Below are 26,018 nucleotides of genomic sequence, written 5' to 3'. Positions count from 1 at the left end.
GTTTCAAACAACATTTAGAAGAAACATTAAGTATGAAACTGACTTTTACTCTTTTTGTTGAGTATTGTCTGAATGAAATACAGCAAGTTGAGCCAAAATAGTAACTTTAATGAAAGAGATCTTACGATAGGTTTGCTTTTGATCCCAGTGAAAATGAAATACCAGAAACAATCAATCTGTATTGCACTGGCAGTCCAATCATCCAGTATCATTAGCCTAATCAAGCATCAGATTTGAAGCACGACATGCTTTAGTTTCTGAACTACTTTTCTGCAAATCTCTGAGTCTGTTCTGGAGAGGTGAGGCTAACAAGCTGAACATCACCGGTTCTTGCTGCTTGGGAATACTGGCAACAGCCTCACCATCAGGTCAAGTGTTTCTCACTTTTCTGAAAACATCCACTTATGCAATAATAAATCAGAGTGCTTTTATGACAGTATAAAGATAACAGGTATATTGTTACACCATATTAACAGAATAAAAATGTTCATTAATACCAGTTGTAACCAATAAACAGGAAAAAAGGTTATTAATGACATACGGATTAATTTTTTCAGGTGTGTAACACCTTTCAAAATGAGATATTCCTGCAGGAGTGCACTGATGTAACTTAAAGCCCAACGACTGAAAGAAGGTACCCTTGTCAAAGCAGACACTGTGTTTCCAGATTTTGCATGGATATTTCCTTCCTTTGTGATCAACTAACTACACAAATTGCTCTAAGCACCTGAACAGCCTCAATCTGTGAGCGTAGTAACAGAAAGCTCTTGATGTTGAGTTTATGAAGGACAGTATCAGTCCCAGGAGGATAGAGTTTAGAGAAAACAAGCCCGTTACCCAGTTAAGATAGAGTCCAAAAAAACCTACATCCTACTCAAAAGACTTTATATGAGTACAGAAATAGGGTATCTCTTCCAGTCTCCTAGAAGAAATAATCACAGGAGTGGGACCTACATAATAGCAATGTATTAGAGGTTCAGTATGGTAGATTTTATGAACATGAGAATAAAGTCTGTATAACTGGGCCCTCAAAAGATCTGGGAATTAAATCGCTTGCCAGGAACTTCAACACTGGTACAAACACTGATGATCTTCCTACAGGAAGATGCCAATAAGGGTGTGGCAGTAACACAGCCAGACCTTCAGGAATGCGGGGGGTGGGGGGTGGAATCTTGATTTTTCGGTGGTCCAGAATCCATTCCTGGACACATGGACTATTTACAGAAGATGAAGCAGACTTCCCAAATAAATTGAAAGGCTAGCCAACTTCACCGACGAAAGTGTCCTGTAGAACATCTGTTCCTCAAAAGTGCACTTTCAGAAGAAGGCTCCTGCCATCCATTATGTGGTATGCAATAAAATACAAAAAAAACTTGAGAGTTTTGTATCAGCTGGTATGGAACAAAGATCTCTAAATCTGCCAATCCCCATGTAAAAGATTCAGTTCTGCGACAAACACTACAGCCCTCTGAGAAATCCCAGAGGCAGTGACATGTCAGTCACCTCACTTGAGGACCAGGTTACTGAGAAAGCAAGGCACCATGCTGCACTTGAAGCGCCCAAAGCAGGTGAAGTGAAAGAACAGCCTCAACTATGCATGGGAGACATCCTTATTTACATCTGGTTTGTTTATTTGGAATAAGCCAATTATGTAATACCCTTTGCTAATTCAGACTAGCATCACAGCAATATTGTCTGTACACAGTGACCTTGGAGGAGTTATTTCCAGTGATACGGATATTGACAGTGAGTCATTCCATTGCTGGAGCAATTATCGCAGCCAGAATTGACATGCAAGTCACCACCCTGAAATTAAGACTAAAAGCACTCAGCTTCTAAATCCATGATAGATTGTTACACCTCCTTTCTGCTCTGAAGCAAAAGCTCTCTGTTGTGGGAGAACTGCTTGTACAGCATCAAGTCCTCACCAGGGGCCCAGATCCTGCCAGTGCTGACTTATAAAAGCACTCATTGGAAAAATAAAACATATGGTTTGAGGGGTAAGAGATCGTCACAGGCCACTAGAGGAAAAAAAAAAAAATAAAAACTTCAGTTAAGTGTCTACAGAACCCAGGCATCTAAACACTATTAAGTAGATCTAGTAGATGTAGAAGACCGAACTGAAAAAGCTCCTGAGCTCATACCTTTACTCCCAGACAGAAACAATGATTAAGGTGAGACACCAGAACAGATAGAGTATGTGATGATTAAACTACTATTAATTATGCTACTTCATGTCCTAGAACTGTCTCTGGAGCTCAAGTGGGAAACAAATTGTTGTGTCTGAACTGACAGAAAACTGCTAAAATGCTCCAAAATGCAGCTGCAAGGAAAATTCCAAGATACCTCAGCACATCCCTGAAGTCTCTGAAGATGCACAGAACCTTTACTATTTACATATTAGTCAGAAAAGAAAGCTCTAGACAGGACTTCATTTGCTTGGTAGGTCAGTGCTCTATAATCAAGAAGTACAGTAAGTAAAATGCAGCTGCCCTTAAGGTCACTCCTGCTGTACCTAATGCAGTCTACAGAAGCACAGCTACTAGTTAGCCAGATCTCCTTACCATAAGGCAAAATAGCATTTTTTTTTTCTCCTGAAATCAGAGAATAAACTCATAAGGTTCCTGATCCTGTGTTCACAATATCAGTATCAGATGCACTTGATAATTTGTCCACTGCAGTAGGTTATGTGCACAGGTACACTTTCTTCTGCTGGAAACTTCTAGTCACCTGCATTTTCTCAGGTTTCCAAAAACAATTTGTAGGAGCAGAGAAACAAGATTGAATTTTGTTGCTGGCAGGAAAACCAGTTTTGGCTCTGTCTAGAAGTTAAAGAGGACAGTTATGAGAACAGCAGCAGAGCTGACTGTTAACTCTGTGATGCACATGCTACTGACAATGCTTGAACAGGTAACTCACTCCCATCTCCCCATCCCCAGCATTACAGTTGCCTTTGTCTCCTGGTGGCTTTCATTAGTTGTGCAAATATTAGTAACTAGGACCAGGGGTACCTTCTGGATCTGATGGGAAGCGTTACAGCAGAATGCACATCTGCACCAAGGAACTCTCGTTCCAACACAACACAAACAGGGTAAGGATGGCCCTACCCATACCATCTGTTAGGAACTGTGTTTACACCATTCTGTTCCCAAAACGATGCTCATTGACTTGAGTGAGCACTAAGCTAGCACTACCTGTATCTGTACCAGTATGTATGCAACAAACTAAACACCATGGGCAGTCACAGAAAAATGCCTGAGTTCATTCTACTGTCCTACTTCAGTCTGTTAGCATCAATACGTTAGCACACCTGGCTGACAGACCAGGGGTGAAAGGAAGGACAAGATGCATCCTTCTGCCACTGAGCTACAATGTACCCTGGGTGGGCATTTCACATATTGTCCCTGATAACCAGAACTAACAGGTTCAGAAAGGTATGGTCCAAACAGGTATGGTCGGTGTGAGGGATGGACCCCTTGGTTACACAGTGTGAAGCCTGAAGCAGCAGCAGGAACACTTGTTCAATAAGCAACACACATCTAAACAATACGTGCAAATGCACACAGTATGGGGAAATAAACAGGAGTTAGAGATGCGCACACGCCTGGCAGGCTACGATTTGACTGGAATCACAGAGACATTGTGGGATAGCTCCAATGACTGGGGTGCTGGAATGGAAGGACACAAGCCCTTTAGGAAGAACAGGCAGTGAAAAAGGAGCGTTGCCCTGTATGTCAGCAGCCAGCTGGAGTGCATGGAACTCTTCCTGGGGACAGATGAGGAGCTGACCAAGAGCTTATGGGTCAGGATTAAAGGCAGGGCAGGGACAGGTGACATTACAGTGGGGGTCTGCTACAGGCTGTCTGACCTGGAAGACTGAGCAGATTATTCCCTTTATAGACAGATAGGAGCAGCCTCACATTCACAAGACCACCTCATTGGGGACTGCAGACACCTTGATATCGGTTGGAGGGACAACACAGCAGGCCATGGGCAATCCAGGAGGTTCCTGGAATGTGCTGAAGATAACTTCCAAGTGACAGAGAAGCTAACAAGGAGAGGTGCCATGCTGGACCTTGTCCTCACCAATATGGAGGGGCTGGTGGGGAATGTGAAGCTTAAGAGTAGCCTTGGCTGCAGTGACCACAAAATGATGGAGTTCCAAGATCCTTAGGGCAGCAAGGAGGGTGCACAGCAAGATCACTACCATGGGCTTCAGGAGTGCAGACTTTGGCCTCTTCAGGGACTTGCTCTGTAGAGTACCATGAGATAAAGCCCTGGAGAAAAGAGACGTCCAAGAAAACTGGTTGATATTCAAGGATCACCTCCTCCAAGCTCAGGAGTGATGCATCCCAACAAAGAGGAAGGCAGGCAAAAACGCCAGGAGGCCTGCATGGGTGGACAAGGAGCTCCTGGACAAACTCAAACGCAAAAAGGAAGCCTACAGCAGGTGGAATGAAGGACCGGTGGCCTGGGAGGAATATAGAGGAATTGTCTGAGCAGCCGGTGATCAAGTTATGAAAGCTAAAGCCCTGAAAGAATTAAATATGGTTAGGGACATCAACAGCAACAAGTAAAGCTTCTACAGGTCTGTGGGTAATAAAAGGAAGACTAGGGAAAATGTGGGCCCTCTCCGGAAGGAAATGGGAGACCTGGTTACCTGGGATATGGAGAAAGCTGAGGGACTCAAATGACTTTTCTGCATCAGTCTTCACTGGCAAGTGCTCCAGCCATACTGCCCAATTCACAGAAGGCAAAGGCAGCACCTAGAGAATGAAGAGCCACCCACTGGAGGAGAAGATCAGGTTCAAGACTATCCAAGGAACCTGAAGGTGCACAAGTCCATGGGACCTGATAAGATGCACCCATAAGTTCTAAGGGAACAGGCAGATGGCTAAGCTACCGTCCAGCACATCTGACAAGTTGTGGCAGTTCAGTGAAGTTTCCACTGACAAGAAAAGGGGAAACGTAATCACCATTTCTAAAAAGGGAAATAAGGAAGACCCAGGGAACTACAGTCCAGTCAGTCTCACCTCGGTGCCTGGCAAGATCATGGAGCAGATCCTCCTGGGAACTATGCTACGGCACATGGGAAATAAGGTGGTGACTGGTGGCAGCCAACATGGCTTCAACTAAGAGCAAGTCATTCCTGACAAATTTGGTGGCCTTCTATGACAGGGTTACAGCACTGACTGATCAGGGAAGTGACTGATGTCATCTACCTGGACTAGTGCAAAGCATCTGACACCATCCCGCACAGAGTCCTTGTTTCCAAAGTAAAGAGACATTGATTAGACAGATGGACCACTTGGTGGGTAAGGAACTGGCTGGATGGTTGCACTCAGAGAGTTGTGGTCAACAGCTCAGTGTCCGTCCCAGTGGAGACCGGTGACAAGGGGTGTTCCTCAGGGGTCCATACCAGGACCAGTGCTGTTCAACATCTTTGTCAGTGACATGGACACTGGGATTGAGTATACATACCCTCAGCAAGTTTGCTGAGGACACCAAGTTGAGTGGTGTGATTGTCACACTGGAGGGAAGGGATGCCATCCAGAAGGGCCTTGAAAGGCTTGAGAGACAGGCCCATGCAAACCTTCTGAAGTTCAAGGCCAAGTGAAAGGTCCTGCACCTGGATCAGGGCAGCCCCCAGTATCAATAGAGGCTGGGCAGAAAATGGATTGAGAACAGCCCTGACAAGAAGGATGTGGGGTGCTGGTGAACAAAAAGCTAAACGTAAGCCAGCATGTGCTTTTGCAGCCCAGAAAACCAACCTTATCCTGGGCTGCATCAAAAGGAGCATGGCCAGCAGGTCAAAGAAGGCGATTCTCTCCCTCTACTCAGCTCTTGTGAGACCCCACCTGGAGTACTGCGTTCAGCTGTGGGGCCCCCAACAGAAGAAGGACAGGGACCTGTTGGAGTGAGCCCACAGGAGGGCCGTGAAGATGACCAGAGGGCTGGAGCACCTCTCCTATGAAGACAGGCTGAGAGAGTTGAGATTGTTCAGCCTGAAGGGAAGGCAGCAGGTAGACCTTACAGCAGCCTTCCAGTACCTAAAGGGGGCCTACAAGAAAGCTGGAGAGGGACTTTTGGCAAGGGCATGTGGTGACAGGACAAGGGGAATGGCTTTAAACTGAAGGAGAGTAGATTTAGATCAGATATTACGAAGAAAATCTTCACTACAAGGGTGGTGAGGCACTGGAACACGTTGCCCAGAGAAGCTGTGGCTGCCCCATCCCTGGCAGTGTTCAAGGCCAGGCCGGATGGGGCTTTGAGCAACCTGGTCTAGCGGAAGGTGTCCCTGCTCATGGCAGGGGGGTTGGACCTAGACAGACCTCCAACCCAAACCCAAACTTCTATGAATATGAACAGAGGGCAGAGGAACAGACAGGATTTGTTGTTTACAGGCAACAAAGGCCAGAGATGTTCAAAGAGACTGTTAAGGAAAAGTTTCATTGAAGAACTGAAGCACTGAAAGACAGACCTCCTAAGTGACAGACAACGGTAAAGTGAAAACTGCAGAGTAAGAAAGATCTACATCTCTTAGAGAAACATTTAGCATCAAATTTACCTCCATTTGTCCTATCAAATAAAAGCATAATGCACTAGGTGTGTGGCATCTTGTAGACCAAGGCAAGGAAGGGCATGCCCTGTGCAGAAATACAGATATAGTAACAGTCTCTCAAGTATATAAATATTTGCATCCGAATATGATATGGACAAATTTTCAAAGACAAAACTGATTTATTTTTTTTAATTAGATAAGTGGTTGAATCTTTACTGAGTTCTAGAGATCTAGTGCAACCAGCATTTTCTGTTGCAATGACACTTTAAAACCTTGCGTAGTTTGAAATTTAAAGTTCCAGCTACACAAACTGGGAACAGTGCTAACAGTGCAGTATAACACTTAGAGAGACCAACACTATTTATGAAAGGTCAAAATGACAACACCTACTGTATGGCTAGAAAGTAACGGTTGATATAAAATTGCACAAAATTAAGTCCCAAACCTGGTTGTTTTTTTTTTTTTAAATTGTTCATTGCCAGGTTACTGAAAATACAAATGCTAATAATTCTTTGTACCTAGTTATAAAAAGAATTTCATACCTGAGATACTCTTAACTACAGACTAAAGGCAAATAAAGCCCTGCATTTTATGTATTAGAAACTACTGCTTCCTTCTTTGCAAATGCAAGGGGAAGCTTTTGCCTGTGGTATTGCACAGAACACATACCACTACAGGATGTTCATAATTTTCTTCCTCATTTGAGTTAACCACAAAAATCAAGCAGTTTTACAGAGACGAGCTTATTTGGATGACTTTGTGTATATTTAGTATCGTAAGCCAAGTGATGTTTCTATTTGCTTTGGCTGACTAAGGGAGAGTAAAGGAAGAAAACGTCTACTTACAAAGAATGACCACATCTTAGCTGTACCGAGAGAGAGCCATCACATGGTTAAAGGAGCAGGAAATAACTTACAGTTCACTCAAAGCTGGACTAAGCAATTCTGTGGTTTCAAATTTGAGCCTGTAGAGTTGCTGAAGCCGTATCTTCCAGTACACAGCTTCTTAATATAGCAGCTTACAAACTGGAGAGTCTGGTCCTCCCTGGAGGAGCAGCAGTGGAGGGTGGAGCAGTGCAAGAAGCCTGAGGAATATCATACTCTGGGTTTTGCTTCCCCCTCTCATCTACCTGAAGTTCTCTTTTTCTATAGCAACATTAATGGTAATTTTGAGTCAGTGAAGATGAAATGGGAAGAGAAATCTCTAATGGCCTTATCTCAGGCTGAAGTGCACTCTGTGTAAGCAGTAGCAAACATCTGGCTGGCACAGAGACTGTCTCCTCTCCTTATCTCTTTCCTCATGCAGTGCTTTGCTGAGTTAGAAGAATATCAGCCATGTCTACCCCAGTACTGAGTATGGGTAGGACTATCATGTCTGCTGAGACACAAAGCTCATCAGCAAGAACAAAGCACTTCTGGAACTGAGAAGAAGGAAGTGGAGGGAAGAACAGTGAGGAAGAGAAACACTTCTACATGGAGATGTTCGTGCAGATCATGAATGCAGGGGCTGAAGGGAGAAATTAAGATCCTGGAAGCACCAGAGGTACAAGGCTGGAAGAGGAAATAAGGGGAAGAAACCCTTTTGCTGGGACAGAAAACTTGTTTAAAAAAAAAGTGTGTGTGCAATAGTAAGAGTGCAACGAGTCCCTGAAGAAAGCTGAGACACAAAATTCTGAGGACAGAGGTCACTGTGCAGGACTTTAAAGCAAATCAGCAGGATGTGGCTTATAAAAGAAAGAGTGGTTAAATCAATTCCTAAAATATCATTACCAACTTCACCATAATCTGCTGTATAAAAATATTAAAGCTTTATTTTCAACACAGAAACTAAAATTCTTTTTAAGTCAATAAATTACTGCTTCTGTAACAAAAATGTACTAAGAAGGTTGTAAAAGATCTCTTTTCTTTATCCCTAACACAGAAAGATACTAATACAACAAATTAATACTAATTTCTTTCCTTATCCGCAAGTCACAGACAAACAAATCTCTTTGCTGTCATCTTGAGAGGGGAGAAAGTATTTACAATTTAGTGCCAAATTCCTGTATTCAAATATTCTTCTTGTTCTTCAGCCTAGACAGCAAGACAAGTACTAGGCCTTGTTATTTAATACTCAGAGAATGTTATTTAGGAATCCATATTTTAACACAACCTTCCTTGTAAACAATCTCAACAAATGCTTGCTAACTTTTGGGAGAACCATCATCGATAACACTTTGAAGTAAATACATTTTTTTTAAAGCCTTTGCAATCTTAGAGGCAAGAATTATCTTTCCATAATTAGGAGTTCAAATAACTAGTATTTTCTTAGCTTTTCAAAGAGGAGAGAGCCACGTTTTCTTTCATTAGGTTGGTGTTTCTCAAATTGCAGGCACAGTACGCCTGCAAACAAAATATACTCAGTGAGCACAGAATATGTTCCCATATAACTACACCACTGTGATGCTGTGTAGTGGCTAATTAACAAGGGAAGATAAAGGCAAAATGACACATTCGCTTCGAAGGGAAATGAGATGAATGCAGGGGAATTCAGCTTTACACAAAGTTCTGAAGGGGAAAATGGTGTGTGAAACCATCTTACAGAAATGGAAACACCTTGATTAGCAAGCATTAATGTGATCTTTCAGCTTTAAGCTAGACACACTGGAGAACTGGAAAATGCATTAACACTGTTTCTCAGAAAACTTAAAAAGAAAAAAAAGCTGCCTTAGCGATGATTTTAAGGATAGCCAAACAAACAGTACAGGGAAAACAATCTCACCAAGTGAGATGCAAGTATGAAAGCAAGCACCTAAGGTGAACTGCAATCTGCCAATATGTCGTGGAGCTCTGCAACATGATCTTCTCCACAGAACATTAAGTCTACAGGAACTGAGTAATTCATTTAATGAACTTCTTCCAGAATCATATATTCTTAACACAGGCATTCTAATTTGAAATGCCTAATGTGTCATTCACTGCATAAACACGAAGAGGTGTCAGGAAAACTGGCTAGCTTTAACTCATGGGTAGCAGAAAATACACTACTGATCTTTAAGAATTAAGCAAGCGAGCAGCTTTCTAAGAAAGCATCCCTATGATTTGTTTGGATTACATCTCATCTTCTTCCATTTGGCCCTTCTAGTACACTGCTCCTGTCATGAAGATCACAGCAAACTTTAGGCTCTTCAAATTTAACTGCAACTGTCCCTGAAGGTAACTGCACACCTACTGTGCCTACTTTAATGATTATCCAGGCATAAACAACATGTCTAGAAGCCACAGAAGTTAAGTGTGCCAGCGTACCCAAGCAAATACCCTGAGAAACAAAACTATCTTGCACAGCATCCAAGTCATGTCCTGGTAGAATGGGCTGTTTAAAACACTAAATCCACTTTGCATGATTTATTGTTACAAGGAAAACAAACTGGCTAATAAAAAAAAATCCCTCTGCACCCAAGTAACACATAATGCCAACCTTCTCTGAGGAAAATGTACCCTAACTTACCAATAAGCAACTCTGTCTAGTGCCCATGACACATTTTTGTTACTTCCTATATTTTATTATCTAGGCATTAGGTCATAAAACCATAAGTCTCCTGCACTATGCTAAGTTTTATTTCTGTACTACAAAGATTCCTCAAGAGACAAGCCTATGAAACACACTCACTGGAAGAGAGGACACCATAAATCTTACCACACTGCTTTACGTGAACTGCAAACTTTCTCTGACAAACTAAGCACTTAAAAACTCACCAAACCCCATCTCCACTGCAGACAGCTCTGCCTATAAAAGGTCAATGAAAGAATCAAGCCTAAGCTTTCTGTCACGTTGGTCAATAAAATACTGCAAAGTTCCTACATCACACACTCATCATGTACAAACCACTTGAATGCTTCACTCTACCTATTCCAGCACTGAGCTAGGAGCTGCCAGTGGCAACTGCTGCCATTGCTGGCACCTGCAGCCACTACTTACCACTGATAGCAGTAAACAGGTTCCTAATTTCAGCACTACAGAGACACTAACGTTAGAGTAATAAGGATCGTAAGAAGCTCTACAGAAAAGACAGGGATTTTTTTTCAGGCAGAACTACCAGCACTACTCCGGAAAAAAAAAAAAAAAAAAAAGGAGAGAGATGCAAGATCTGAAGTTAGAACATTCTCCATTATCACTTTTTTACCCTGAAAGTTCATGGAATAAGCATGATCTTATACATTCTACTTGCTACAAATCTGGCTTATACTAAACCCTTGAGAGCACCAGAAGAAATATGCACAGAGGAAACATTCTAGTGATAACATATTCAAATCAGTATTTATAATCAGATATTGCACAGAAATCACATCAATTCATTCAAAGAAGAATAAAGTAGAGTCTTTCCATTTGCATATTTGCATGAAACAGTAAACTCAGTCTTTATCTTCTAACAAGAAACTACCCCTTCCTTAAATATTCTCCTAACAAGTGGTATCTGGACATCCTGGTGGAAATCTCGTAGTCAAAACATGACTGTTCATCTGAATCCCACATTAAAACTTTGCACTCTTCTAAACTTCTCCTCTTGGTTCTTAGCTGTGAAGAGCTGGTAAGTTACAACACAACAGCTTGGGAGTACAAATTTTTTTCATTCTGTTGCATCTGTATGCTGTAAGATTCCACAGCATGTTATCAGGAGCATGTGTGGTATACTTGACCAGCCGATTAACCATGGAGATGCTAAGAGACTTTCAGCACTTGACCACCTCCAAAGCAAAGAAGAAAAATCTATGAAGTAGCTCAGAAGAGAATATAAGAGCACTGAAGCGTTAATAGATTAGAGGTACTTGTTCCAGGCCTGTATTACTAGAACACCTTCTGTTTAGCAATAACATAACACTTCATGAGGGAGATACACAGTAACTGAAATTTGTAGTAGAACTCACCTTGCATGTCAAGACACAAATTGACCTGTATAACATACGAGCTACAAGCATGGTCAGGAGAGATGTAACCACTACAGTCACTTAAGCAAAGACAGAAACTCAGCTGATAATTGGGAGCTTTTAAAGTAAGTTGAATAGGAGATTTAGGTAACAACCAGTGATGTCTACTGACAGTAATGGTATTTTAACATCTAAAATTCTGTCTCTCACTCTTGAACCAAACCCCACAACTTGGTGAATTGAGCCTTGTCTCAAATACATACAGCTACAAGATGCAATGCCTCACAGAGCATTCACATGTGATCTCAAAACATTTCTCAGCCACGGGTACAGAATGTTTACAGCACAGCTCACCACCTTAGCTTAGTAGCAAGCTGTGAGGAAAACAAGCATGAGAAACACTTCATGATAAGTAACCCTACTGTAAATACACGGAGGCACTTTGAGCAGGGGTCCTCAAACTACGGCCCGCGGGCCAGATACAGCCCCCCAGGGTCCTCAATCCGGCCCCCCGGTATTTACAGACCCCCCCGCCGGTGGTTGGGGGGGAAACCAAGCAGCCACAGATGGCTGCCTGCCGCTTCATCCGCGCGCCGGCCCCCTGGTTAAAAAGTTTGAGGACCCCTAACCGAGTATGATGGCTAAGCCACTGGCTCTGAAGAATCTGATCGGATCCGTTTCTGTGAAAAACAGCATTTTAGGCACAGGCTTGGTTCAGAGGAACTGTCAAAAACCAATGTAACTGTCTCAAGAAGAGAAGATTATTACTGACAAGTTGTTTAGGGAAGTGACTCCTGTGGAAACTAGTGAGACATTTGAAGATGTTGCATGTCTCTTCACATAGAACAGGACAGACCTCAAAAGAAATACAGGCATAACTCAATATTCCACAAGACCCTATCCTTTATACACTTTCTCTTCTCCTCCTGCATCTCATTTAAAAACACATGCAAAGATGAGATGACCACTGAACTGATGATTCAATTCTTTCTATCTGTTCAAGTGGGAACTCCTTTCCAAACTACAATCTCAACCTTTTTGGGATATAGAGCCTGCAGCATAAACTCAAACTGAAGAGTCCCAACACTTCTCAGCCACATGAAGTTGCCCATTACTCAGACCTGTAGTCCATCTTCAAGTCTTATTACTTGTGTTTACAAAAACGGCATGAAGTCCTTTCTTGATAAAACCTTAATTTTTTATAAGTTAGGAGCGATAACTGCCATTCAGATTTTTATTTTGTTTCATCTCAACTATTGCTGTAGTTTGTCTTTTGGCTCTGACATACAATCTTACACTGGTCACATGCACTTTAAAAGCAGCCAAAACAGTTTTCTTGTTTTATTACTATGTCACTTCTCTTTCTGCATTCTTTACTAGTTCCTGTTTACCATATCAACCACGGCAAGATCTTAACAATAACAACCTGTTCCTAGCCATACTTGTTACACCTTATCCAAGTGTTGAGTCCTACTTCTAAGCAGTGTAAAATATCCATACTCCACTGCCTGCTTCTAATGTTATCAAGCACATACTTCTCATGTTTTCTTTCCTAAGGCCCCTCACACAAAATTATTTCTACAGAATAAGCTAGTTTTTCCATCAGTACCATTACTGACCAATATTAACAATGCAAATTATTAAAGTATCTTCTTTATTAAAAATTATTAATGAGACACCTGGCATTTGCTTTCACTTACAAAACTCATTTTTATTCCTTTGGACATAATTAAAGTGACTGGTTTATAATGAAGCAGACTTAAGCAAAACCATCCAAGTTTGGCATAACCAGAAATATATTTCATTAATACGCACAAAAATAATCTCATAGCTCATTTCATCATAAGTTTACATAAGCTTTTATTTCTACATTATGATAAAAACTAGTTATTGAAAAATTTCTACAGACAGTAAATTTTACACCTTATGCTACCTTATGCTGGATGCCTACTGCAAGTGGTTCTACATTTGGATTTATATTTCAACCAAATTAACTATAGTTGCAGCCTTAACTGTTAGCCAGTAGCTTGGTTTTGAAAGCCTGATCTGTCACAGCCAAAGGTATTTTAACTGCTTGTAGATTCAGATAAGTATTTTACAGCTCAGCAAGTTAGGGGAAAAAATAAAAGGAAGAAATAAAACCCCCAAAGGCAGTAAACTTCTGTATGTACATTTGCCTACTAGTCAGTGAGATTCCCAAAGTATCAGCATAGTCCAGAAAATGGTATCAGTCTCAGCAACACGTGCACAGCAATGGCTCTTCACCACTTCCCCCACGCCCAGGTCATTTTTGTGTTTACCAGTCATCGTTACTTAAGATGCCACTGAAATTATGTCAGTATCAGAGTTCATAGGTTATGAGTATCAATCAAAATTAAGCTACTTTATTAATTCATTTGCTTTTCAGCAGAATGAAAATTGAGCAGTTGAAACCTCAATGTTATTTCAAAGTAGCTGCCTTGTTATCAGTCAAAAACAGAGTCAAAGGAAAGACTGTCGAAATAAATCAGGTCCAGAGCACCACGTGCTTGCTTAACCAAGCCCCTCAGGACTGATACCAGCATTATGCCCTCCATAAGAGCACTATGATTTATTACTACAAAAGAGTATCTAGGATCATAGTTTAATGTCTTAACTGCTCCTCTGGTATTCATTTCACTAGTGATCTAAACACAAGGTCAAGTAAAATATAACCTTAAATTATGTCGACATGGCAGATGCAAATCACATCCAGTAGCAGATCCATGCCCCACACTGACAGAAACACCACCTGCAGCAGCCAAGTAGCACAGACAATTCAGCTGATGGGAAAGCAAACTTCTAGCATCCTATGAAACTCACAAGATTTTCCTTTCTTAAAAAGTAGCATTTACAGTCTGAAGTTTCACTAATGAATAATTCAGACACGGATGTTAAGAGATCAAATATCACGTACATTACAGCAAAAAGGCATTTATCAGCATAGCATGCCAACACTGAGTCAGGCTAGAAGGTCAGCAGTATCAAGAGTACTGCTGGGCTCTGACAGGCATCGTGGATTCAAGTTAGACAGCCGAAGTGGTTTCCATCTCCAGATACCCACTCCACTTCTGATAGACATTGCCCCGCCAAGGGACAGAGATGTTCAATCATTACTTTCTGAATTGTCACCATTTTTGGCTCATGGCACAGTAAGCCAAAAAATATCTCCAGAGCTTCAATGCTCAAGTCCTCACAATTGAGGAGAGACCCTCAATTACAGTAAGATGAGACTGTGCTTAAGCTAGAGAGCATATAGGGCTGAGGGAAAAGGGGAAGAGAATAGGCTACAATTGGAAAGTCATCCAAGATTCAGTGTAAACCACAAGGCTGCGTAGTTTCAAGAAAAATACAAAGCAAGTTACATCTATGAAGCTGTCAGACTGCCACAAATCGCATGACACCCAGACACTACATAGACATTTACCTCCAAAGTCTGCTTTAAACATGCTATTTATGCAGAAAAGTTGAGAACTTGAGTAGGTGAGTGTTACAGCTGAGCGTAACAAAACCAAAAAGTGTGTTCACTTGACAAGAAAACCCACATTGTAGAAAAACAAACTGGAAATCAACTTACACAAATTCATACACTATTTTTTAAATTTAGAGAAGTGTTTTGGGTTTGGGTTTTTTTTTTTTCCAAAGGAGCTAAACATGTGAAATGTGTGCCTGAAAATAGTTCAATTAATTGAAGCCATTTTACACACATCTATTACTTTTCAGAAAACATCCTTTATGGTCACACCTTCTGAATCATTCAACTTGGTTACTCCGACAGCATCTTTCTTAACCTACCTCAATGTAAGTATCACCTACTTCCTGTTAAGTTACTGCGCCTTACGCTTTCCTTGCAACAGTCAGTTTGATCAACAATACCATTTCAAAGTCCAAAGAGGTATGTGGAACTATTATGACTGCATGGATATCCTGCTTTAAACCACAAATTAAAGTTCATTAAATACTCTCCACAGTGTTACAGCAAGATGGACAGTGCCTAACACTAGTATGCTAGGCACTGGATGCAAAACATCAGAAGACAGCCTGGTAACATGATTTTCAATAGCTTCCAAACAGTAATTTTAAAAAAAGAAAATATGCACTTTTTGTCTCTTATTTTCATAAAAAAAATCCTATTTTTCTAAAAGCTGTTTCTTTTCTAAAGGAAGTGGTTAACTTTTGAAGCCTTCAAGTAGTTCTTAATACAGACAAGCACAGTTTTAATACAGTTTTATATTAACATAACAGAAGGTATTCTGAAAATTAAGAACTTGCTGTTACACTTGGTAACATATGTACTATGAGGCTTTTTGGTTTAACCACTACGTTTCCCTTTTATATACATATATACACACAGGCACATATAAACAGGAAAAGATGCAATATTTAGGTTGCATTTGAGTACATTAAGCTGTTGTTTAGGCAAGAAAAAGTACAGACTAAATCCAAGGCAGGCCTAACACTGATAGAAGCCTTCCTACAACTTCCGTCAATATCGCTTTGTTGTGCCGCAGGTGCACCTGAGCCTTATCCCAGCCTCGTCGAGCAACCAGAACTTTTGCCACCGAGCTCCGCGGCTGCTCCCTTGCTGGGCAGTTCCCCCTGCAGAGCCCCCCAGTTGCACGGCAGGGCTGAGCCCCACCAGCCGCCCCCCGGGAGCTCGGTGCCGACGGACAGGGGAGCGCGGAAGGACGGAGCCCGCACCGGAGCCCGAGGCGGTCTCGGAGCCGGCACGGCCAGCGCGGCTCCAGCCGCAGCCGGCACGGCGGAGGGGCGAGGCCGGGCCCAGCGCTCGGGGCTGGCAGCCCCGCCGGGTCGGGCCGCGCCGGCCCAGGGACCCCGCCACCACCGCTGCGGGCCGCGGCCGCCGCCATTCATTGCCCCGGCACCTCCGCTCCGTTCCCACCGCCCCGAGCGCTGCGGCCGAGGCGGGCAGGGAGCGAGGCCTGCGGACGCCGCCCCCCTCCCGGGCGTCGGGACGGGGCAGCGGAGCGGGCCGGGCCGGCTGAAACTTCCGCAGCCCTCAACTTCCCGGCGCCCCGGCCGGCCTGTCCTCACACGCCCCCCGCCTGCCCCGGCCCTCCGCGCCCGGGGTGGGGACGGGCCCGGGGGTCTCCGGCCCGGGAGCGCCGCGAGCCGCCCCCTGCCCTCCCCGCCGCCGCGGGCCGGGACTCACCACGCATTTCTTGCCGAGGAAGCTGAAGAGGCTCTCGTTCTCCTGCGGGGTGAGCAGCAGGGAGCCCACATTGGTGACCCGCCGCGGCTGCGGGGGCTGCTGCTGCGGGTTGCCGCTCATGGCCGGGGCCGGCCCGGCGCTGCCCTCGCTGCCCTGCGACCGTTGGCGCCCGCGGCCCCCTCCTCCTCCGCTGCCGCCGCGGCCTCACAGCAGCCGCATCGCGGAGCCTCCCTCTCGGGGCCGGGGAAGGAGGGAAGCGGTGAGGGACGGCGGGACCTCGGCCAGCTGCCGGCGGCCCGGGGACGGGAGCAGCCGCGCCGGTGCCGCTCCGCGCCGGCGGCCGATCGCGCCCGCCCCTCCGAGAGGCGCTAAACTTCCAACTCCGGCCCGGCTTCGGCGGCCGCACGATCCAACATGGCAGCGGGGGCGGGCGAGACCACAGCGCGCGGCAACCAGAGGGGAGGCCGGCGAGCGCGCGGCCGCCGCGACCATGCGCCGTGCGGGGGGGGGGGGGGGGGGGGGCGCCGCCTTCCGCTCCGGCCCCGCCGCGCCTGGGCGGTCCGTTGGTGAACGCCGGCGCCTCCCCCGCAATACCTGCCAGGCCGACCTGGCCGTTGCTGGGCGGAAGCGAGGAGCAGGGCAGGAGGAGGAGGAAGAAGAGGAAAGCGCGGTCGCCGCCGCCCCCGCCTTCCCCGGATGGGGCCCGGCGGCACGCGGCCGCACGGCGGGGACTGGCGCGGCGCTGCCCCGGAGGCCGTGGGAGCCGCTGGGGCCGGGCGTGAGGAGGATGCGGCCAGTGGTGCCGCGGGGCAGAGGGGTGGTAGGGCCGCGGCGAGGGGGGGCCGGGGCAGTGCGGGGGGTCACCGGCCGCGCGGGAGGTCGCGACACCCGTTAAACGCCCCGCGGCCTGAGCCGAAGCCCGTCATCGAGCGAGCGCGCAGGGCGGCCGGGCCGGGCCTCCCGCGGGGCCGGGGCAGCCGCGGCGTGTCGGAAGCCCTTTGGCTTCCAGTGAAACCTGGCGTGATTTGTAACGCAAACGCGTGTTCGCCTTTTGTAAGGGCAGGCGGGACGCTGCGGGGGGTCGCCGCCCGGCTGCGTCACGCCCGGCGCGGTGCGGGGGGCGGGCGCGGGGCTGTCCGCCATGGCGCTGCACGCCGCGGGCTGCCCCGGGCGGGGTGACACCTGCAGATAGCGGGGGGCGCTTCGGGCTCCCCGCGGCCAGCCCCTGAGGAGAAGTGGGTACCGTCAACAGCCGTTGTCGGCCAGATCTCGCTTCCCCCTGCTTCGCCCCGCGTGACAGCCGCTAGCGGGGGTGGAGTTGAAGACCTTCCGAAGCCTGAAGATGAAGATGCAGAGCGCAGCAGCCTTATGCCCAGCCTGGCTTTCCGTTGCACAAAATAAATGTTCATGCTTCCTGCGTGCAAAGGTGAAAATCAGATGTCAAGTGAGCACCTTGCTAGTTTTCTCGGCGTTGTGAGGTGAAGAATGTGTTAGCATCGCATCTTCTGATAAATTCATTGTCCATCTGGAAGATGCTAAAGCAGTCCCCCCATGGTGATTTACTTTGTAATGTAGGAAAGAACTGAAGAAGCACATGAGGAAAACCTGTGAACACAAGTCTTTGTACGAAGCTGTACTGGCTTCGTGTCTTCCAAAAGATCAGGCAGGAACAGATGGCAAGCCCTTCTGCTCTGCTTACAGGCCGTTTTCACTGTACTTAAGAGCCTGTAGTTGTCCAAAAGTGTTAGGAAGGGACAATATGGTTGAGAATCCCGAGTTTACAGCATAAACTGAATTTAAAATACATGCATATATAGGACTCCTCAATCTGCAGATCTCACAGAAGTGTCTTGGGCCTTTGCTGTAAAGGAAAAACTGTATGAACCAATGCTTCCAAAGTACTTTTCAGCAATCCTAGATTCTTTGATTTTCATTCCTTTCTTGTGTAAGTATGTATATATTTTAGTGGAAGGGGAAATACTTTAGCTAAAGAGTATTAGTAGTATGTTGCTCATTGAAAATGCATGTAAAAAGATAAAACACATGGAAGGATTTTACAACACCCTTGGTATTTTGTTTTTTAATTTATTTCATAAAGCAATTATTTTATAGCCAAAGGCATTTCAAGGAAATTTACATACCCCTGTTGGTGGTCACAATGTAAATAGCTAAGAATACAGTACATGCTGGTATTCTCCTCACCTTGCTGAACACTTACATTCCTTGATATTTTTTTTTCTCGTTGCTGTTAACTTTCATGGTTTGTAATTCACTGTGTAGATGTTGCCATTCAAAGAGAGTTCTGGGTGCTACAGGTGGTAAGTTTTGCTTCTTACTGTTCTCGCATGAGCTGGCTGGTAGCTATTCATAAGGGCCCTTTAACCTTCAGGGTCTATTAGGAATTTTTTTGCTTTCTTTAATAGGGGTAGGCAGGAAAGGGAATAAAAAGCAACTTTTTTCAGAGCCTGTGTTTCATTAATTATGCAAAAGCTGGTTTTGTTTTTGTATGACGCCAAAGCAGCGAGTCCTGAGGGGAAATGGAGATATCAGCATTGTGATAAGTCTGAGGGACACACTGAAAAATAGGTTTTTTGCCTTTGACATTTATGTTTGCAGTAATATCAGCAAAGACCTGCATTCCTGCATAAAACATTCAATTTCAAGCAAAGTTCTCTTAAGGAAAGCTACCAGCTAGAATTACCTGTCTACACTTTGAAGAAATTGAAGTGTTCTTTCTGACCTTTTCGTGAAATTGCTGTCATTGTTTATCTGAGGCTTTCCTCTGGATTTCTGACCGTAGTCCTTGGCGTTCAAGCTGTCTTAGCCCACTGCTGGTGTCTGTAAGCTTTAGGGGAAGCTCCTCCTCGTTGGTATTTTTCCATTTCAGGATATCAGCTCATAGCGCCAAAGTAATGAAATACATTGGAAGTGACATAATGTGTATCAATATAAGCAAGTGTAATGATTTTAAAGGTTTATATTATAAATACTTATTTAATAAACAGGTTTTATTATCCTTGTCAGACTTATCTTTGACAGGAAAAATGTATGCCTGAATTTTGTCTTTAAATGTGGACCTGTGACGTAGTTTTTTGTACTTTCATACTTTTGAGTTTCAGAATTTAAATAATCTTACAATTTCAGAAATAGCATTCAGTAATTAAAAATGGAGTAAAAAGATGAAGAAAACTTTAAACTTAAAAGTGATTTTTTATAGTGCTACAAATTATATTTTAAAGGTTTTATCAAAGTCTGAAATATCTAAATGCAAGAAGTTAGTTCTGCAAGGATTTTTTTTTTTTTCTACTGTCACAACATTTCTTAAATCTTGATTTTTGTCCCAATGCTGAATTTAGGTCACAGTTTGGTTTTCTTATTTTCCGTAAGGTGAAGAGACAGTTGATTCCACCAAAGAACAGGCAGGCTTTAAGGGGAACACAGCTCTCCATAGAAAAAAATTCCGTACTCTCTCTCTTCCATCTCATGTTATTCTTAGTGACAAGTGGAGCAGCCTGGGACAAGTGCAAACCTCGCTGCAGTGACCACATAAGCATGGCTGGGGGAGATAAGGAGTGAAAGTGCATGATTACTGTCGCCGCGTGGGAGGGGTATGTCAACGGGGAAGGCCAAGAATGAACAAAAAGGGGGAAAGGCTCGTTGCCCACCGTTTTTGGTTGGGCCTGTAGAAAACACCAGTCCACTTACTGCAAAACCACTTGTGGTAACCAGAAAGAGGAACTGTCTTTGTGGTTGGGCATGGGGTTTGAGCTGTGAAGGCACAAGTTCTTTTTTTTTTTAAGTAAACCTCGTTGTTTTTCTGAACAGAGACCTCATTGAAGAGGACTGGGTTTGCATCGTTACTGAATTGATGCAAATAATGTATTTGTTATTTTACTGGTAAAAGGTTCACTCACTTTTACTCTCTGTGTACTGAACCTTTAAACATTTAGGAATCCCAGCCCGGTCTGGAGGTAACTGAATCATCTGTTAAGTTGCAGCTCATTTCAGGTTCAGTCACTGCATTTCCTTTCTCACAGAGATTTTGCATTATCTGTTTCAGGCAGGTAACAGTCTGGAAAAAAAGAGGATCTGAAGGCTGTGGTGGGTTGGTTTTTTTTCTATATTGAATTTATATTCTTTCAATTACAGAAGGACATGAATTAGCAACAGAAGTTGCAAACATTGACGATTATGTTTTATTTTAATTAGTCAGGAAAGCCTCTGCTGATTCTGTATGGATGTGGAAGTGGAGTGTCAGTAGGAAGAATCCTCTCCTTTTGTGGCTGGCCATGCGGCAGAGCATCCTTGCCACGAGGGTGGGCAGGCTAGAGCCTGAGAACCAATGCCGTGGGGACAATAAGTTCTTTCATTTCTTGCACAAATGCTCCTTGGGTGCCAGCTAGAACTTCTTCTCTCCTTGTAGTGGCTGTTAAGCATGTCTTGCTGTTTTGCCATGTCTTTTCTAGGCCTCATTTTTGACCTCAGACTGTTTACTTGAAGGAAAGTAATTTGTGCCCTTCCATTTTGCTCAGCAAAGGGTAACACTGATTTTTCTTTGGATGAATCATACTTTCAATATGTGAGGGTAAGATACAAGCAATTTTATTTTAACTTTAAAATCAGTTATGGAGAGATCTTGCTCTTGTCAAGAGCTCCTCTACAATTCCTTTGTGGCCTGAAGCATTGGCCTGTATCACTCTCCTTTTCAGGACTGTGGAGTAGATGGACCAAACAACATACTGGAACTTGGCGCATCCTCTCTCTCCTCTTAATACTTACTTGTTCATCATTACCTGCAGTAACTGTGGAACTGTACTGTAGCTGCTCTGCAAATAAGAGGAAAACATTTTTCTTTCCCCAGCCCAGCTAGCATCTAGCCATGCATCAAAGCTTGTCTTCAAAATTGTATAGCGCAGCATTTGATGAAACACTCTTTTTATTGTCTTGGTTTATACCTCAGCAGAGGTGCGACTTCTGAGTTTTACACCCAGCAATAACTATGAGTGGAGTAAATAAGGTTTTTTTGATTTTTCCATGGGTATTAAAAGGAATATTTATTCCTTACTTTGTTTCCTGACAGTTTTTAAATTCAATGTAATGAAATCTCCCTTCAGCAGTTAATCAGCCACCGTAAAGCTCAAGACCTTCACCAGTTAAAAAAAGAAAAAAGAAAAACATGTTCTTTCCTTACTGCAATCCACAAATCCGTTGTTAGAGCACATTTCCTTAACAACAGAATTCTTGCTCTGGCTTTGAAACGTCAGTTCTTGTTTGGAGCGTGACTGACCTTGCACCCTGATCAGCATGGTTCTGACCAGGAAGCCTTGTCCTTACTGAGCGGAGGGGAGCACAGGCAGATGCTTTCAAAATCCACCCTTTTTACTGTAAGCACTAAGTATGATGTGCATACTTGCCCGCTAAGAGCTGGCTTGAGGTCAATAGTTTACTCCCAATAACTCAATGAACAGCTTGCAAATACATAGTGCAACTCGGCAACAATTGCAGTTTGGATCCTGATGGAAAACTTGGTAACATTCATGTACAGGGTTTTTTTGTTTGTTTGGGTTGGGTTTGGGGTTGTTTGGGCATTGTTGGTTTGTTTTTTTTCCTTTTACTTCTGTATCTGGCATTTTACAATCCTAGGGAACAGGCATAAACCACACCTTGGTTCTTGTTGGGGTTGTGCTGGCGCTCACACTACCAGATCCTTACTGCTGCAGCCCTGTGGTGTGTCAGGGCTGGCCGTGTCCCACCAGTCCTGTTCTACTGCTGCTGCCTTCCAGGAGGCCAGAGTGAGATCCCGTCAAAGGTCATCCTTCATCTGGCAGATGGGTCCAGACCTGGGGCTTCTCAGTTGCATCAGACCGTCTCTGGTGCCTTAGTACTTCTTTGTCTTGCTTCTGCGTGGTTTTGCTAGCTGATGCAAATACCTAGGGGTAGGTGGGTGGGTGGGGAAAGAGCAGTCTTTATGCATCAGTGTTCTTGAAGGCATATGGCTCCACCTCATAAAGCAAGACTGAGAACGTGCATGTCTTGATCAGCCTGATTTTTGTGTTCAGGGAGTTTACTTGTATCAGCTCCACATCAACTATAGCCACTGGTATGGTGAACTATATTGTTTTCACAGGAAAAAGAGAATATGCTTATCAAATCTAGAAGCTTAACAAATGTATGCTGTAGGAGCTTTAACAACCATAAACAAAATTAAATTGAACATGCTGCAGACTGGCTTGAAAAGGTGTTGAAAACCATCTCTTTTTTTGTTTTTCAAGACTCTGTGTGCATTCCATTGACTGTTGCTTATGCATCAACAAGAAAATCTGCACTCTGACCAGTTGTTTTATCTCAGAGGTAAGTAAGTCTAAAAGTAAATCTTTGGTTTTGATTGCATTCTGGTAAGTAAAGATAACCAAATTTTCTTAAGACCTCAGGAATATCTAGAATTTAGCACAAACAGCCAAGTTATTTTAATTGGCACTTCCCTGGCTACCCTATTATTACTTGCAATTAAGGACTGTTCCCATGGTACGTAAGATCGCACATACAAATGACATCAGTGCTTTCTGTGGCTATCTGCTTTGCTCATGTTCATCAACTAAACTTGAAAGAGAAGAAGTTGTCCTATGAGAACTAATCTAATTTTTTTCTTGTTTCTTTTTCTAACAAAAGTATTGTTGTATGCGTAGCACAGCAGTGCCTAAAGCCCCATACCGATTTGGTGCCCAGATACCTTGTAAACACATACGAGAACCCAGCAGCTGATCCGGAGGGAGGCGACATTAAACTTGGAGAACATCCACGGCAGCCTGCCTCATAAAACAAACCATCTTTGAATAAATACTGATTCTGTGTGCTGTAACTTGAAGTAGAGAAATTAAGTTCCTTTAATCAATTTTCTTTCTATACTTCTCTATCACAGATAAATTTTAGAAGATGTATAACTTTTTTTTGTAGATGTCATGGAAGCCTACCATCACATGTTTATATATATATATATATATATATATATATATATAATCTTCAGATCTACCACTTTTCAGCTGATAGGATATTTCTGTGGATTTTAAGAAGGCCAGAACCGATTTATTTGAACTCTTGACTTGGTTTTACAGGGTTTGCTACAATGGCATAACATGCAATGCTGACCTGCTTTGTCCAGTTAGGTTTCTTGGCCTTGAATTTTGTCATCTCTGCTTAAGAGATGAAACCAAACATCTTCGTTTAAAACATTCTTACAATAATTACAGTACAACGAGTTGCTGTTTAAAATCTAGAAACCTACAGAACAGTTAATAAGGCTTTCTGGGAAAATACTTGCTACTGTTATAGCAGCCCTTTCACAGAGGTCATGGCAGGGAGCCAGAGGAGGTTGGTAGACAGCTAGGCAACCAGAAAAGAACAAGTTTGTCAGCATGTACAGCTGATTACCGTGAGAATGATTTTCCATAAGCATAGCCTGCAGAGTGTTTGCTTGAGGGGGTGGGGGTCTATGTGTGTTAATTTTTCACTAAACTTCATAAAAAGCTAAGCCATTTTTAACTGTGATAGAAAGTAATTTGTTCAAATGAGATGGAATGAGGCTTGGTATTATTTTTATACTATTTTTATGCTACCTACACATTGCAGTAGGCTTGAGGTATGATATTTCAGTATATATAGGCAATATAGGATTATTCCCATAATGATACGTTATGACAATTATTTTGGATAGGTGTTTTGATTTCTACTAGCTGCAGTGAACAATTCAGAACCAGAAAACATGAGAAATGTTCTTAGTGGCAGAAGAGACAGCCTTTAGTTATTGTGCTCTCCTGCTTGTGAATGTCATCTAGATTGCCAGAGTGTATCATAAGAAATAAATTCACTTTCTTTTCTAGGTTGCTCATGTTTATAACTGTAGTGTAACTCTGTGGGAATACGGGCAGTCTTGAAAGTTTTATGGGGCTCTGTAAGCCAAAATCTCTAACCAAGTCTAACTGAATCATAGTCCCAGTCTCCAAAACAGGTTGTTGAACTACTGCACTGTACCTATACCTCTTCTTTCTCTGGCCATCTCTATGTGCAAGGTCAAGGCTGAAAGGCCTGTGTCATGTGGAGACACTGAAATAATCTGGTGTTAGCTGGTTGCCTAAGGAATCGTATAAAGCCGATGGACTGGAATAAATGCATGAACTCTAAACTTTCAAAGGAGAAGACAAAAATCAATTCATATTTACACTGAAAAAAAGTTTTTGATGAAATAACCCACTCAATTTTTAATACTGTTCTTGAATATACAGAATGTTTGCCAAAGTCTTTATAACCATGTGTGGTTTATTTCAAATATGATGCAATCCATAACCTGCAGCCTGCTTGATTTTACAATATGAGCTGTCTTTATCCATTGTTTACTGTCTTTGAATACGAGGAGGATCAGAATATTAGGAAGAGTGCAGTAGCTTTGAGGATGAGCCATAGGAATGAGATGAAATTCAGTAGCAAAAGGCACTGTACTGAAGTGTGCTGGTTGGGAATGACCGAGGGGGAGGCCTGAGACTGGCTGGGAGCTGCCCTGGCCATGTGGCCTGGGAAAGGTGAATGCATGTCCCGGGAGGGTCGAGGGAGAGACTCCTGCTCACGCCAGGGAGCTATTTGTGCGGTTGTACAAGGCCGTAATGCACCTTACCAGAAATAATGTGTATGATCCTCTCTGCCCACTTTCTAGAAGATGAATTTAGATTGGAACAGGTTCAGAGGAAAAATAGCATGTCTGGGAAAGTAGGAAAGAGGAGACGAGGTATCATGGCAAAACAAAATGACAGAAGACCTGAGAAAAGATAAAACTGTTTAAATGTAGTGTACTTACTTAATCATTGAACAGATAGAATTTCTGTTGAATGGCTATAATTTCTATGGATACATGTAATTTCTGAACAATCCACAATGACTGCATCCTTATTTATCAAGTGATAAGGGACTTCATGAGGAACACGTCAGAGAAAAATACCTTTTTTTTAAAGGGAAGGGCAACGTTGCTTCAAGAAAAATGTTAAGTAGTTAATAATGGATACAATTAGACATAAATTTACAGATTCCTAATTGTGAGGATAGTCTGTAATGTGTCTCCAGCAGGATTAAGTAGGGGCAAAAAATTTAGCTGCTTTTAAGCTGGATCTCAAGACATTTATTAAAGTGATTCTATAAAGTGTTACTTTTAACACCAAAGGACAGGACTCTAATTCAGAAAATACCTTTGGTTTTTCTGTTCATATTTGTCTTTTAGGTATCTTACCATCTAAAAAGTAATAATACAAAGTCACTGCTATGGAAGGAATTCAGAATCTTCTGTCTTAAGTTGTGCAAAACTAATAAATTATTTGGA

The 26,018-nt window shown here is 43.4% G+C and overlaps 1 protein-coding gene across 3 annotated transcripts in view; it reads right to left on the bottom strand.

Moving 5' to 3' along the window:
- Positions 1 to 17,119, bottom strand: part of WASL (WASP like actin nucleation promoting factor) — a 58,167-nt gene extending 41,048 nt beyond the window's left edge. For all 3 annotated transcript variants that reach the window (XM_056339871.1, XM_056339868.1, XM_056339870.1), the window contains exon 1: positions 16,658 to 17,119. In XM_056339871.1, coding sequence (XP_056195846.1) covers positions 16,658 to 16,777 — 120 coding nt within the window. In that variant the 5' untranslated portion in view covers positions 16,778 to 17,119. The remainder of the gene's footprint in view (positions 1 to 16,657) is intronic.
- Positions 17,120 to 26,018: the final 8,899 nt, after the last annotated feature.

The sequence above is a fragment of the Falco biarmicus genome, chromosome 5 (assembly GCF_023638135.1).
Source record: "Falco biarmicus isolate bFalBia1 chromosome 5, bFalBia1.pri, whole genome shotgun sequence".
Lineage (NCBI taxonomy): Eukaryota > Metazoa > Chordata > Aves > Falconiformes > Falconidae > Falco > Falco biarmicus.
Note: the sequence above shows the minus strand (reverse complement) of the source record. Positions and strands in the feature narration are given on the sequence as shown.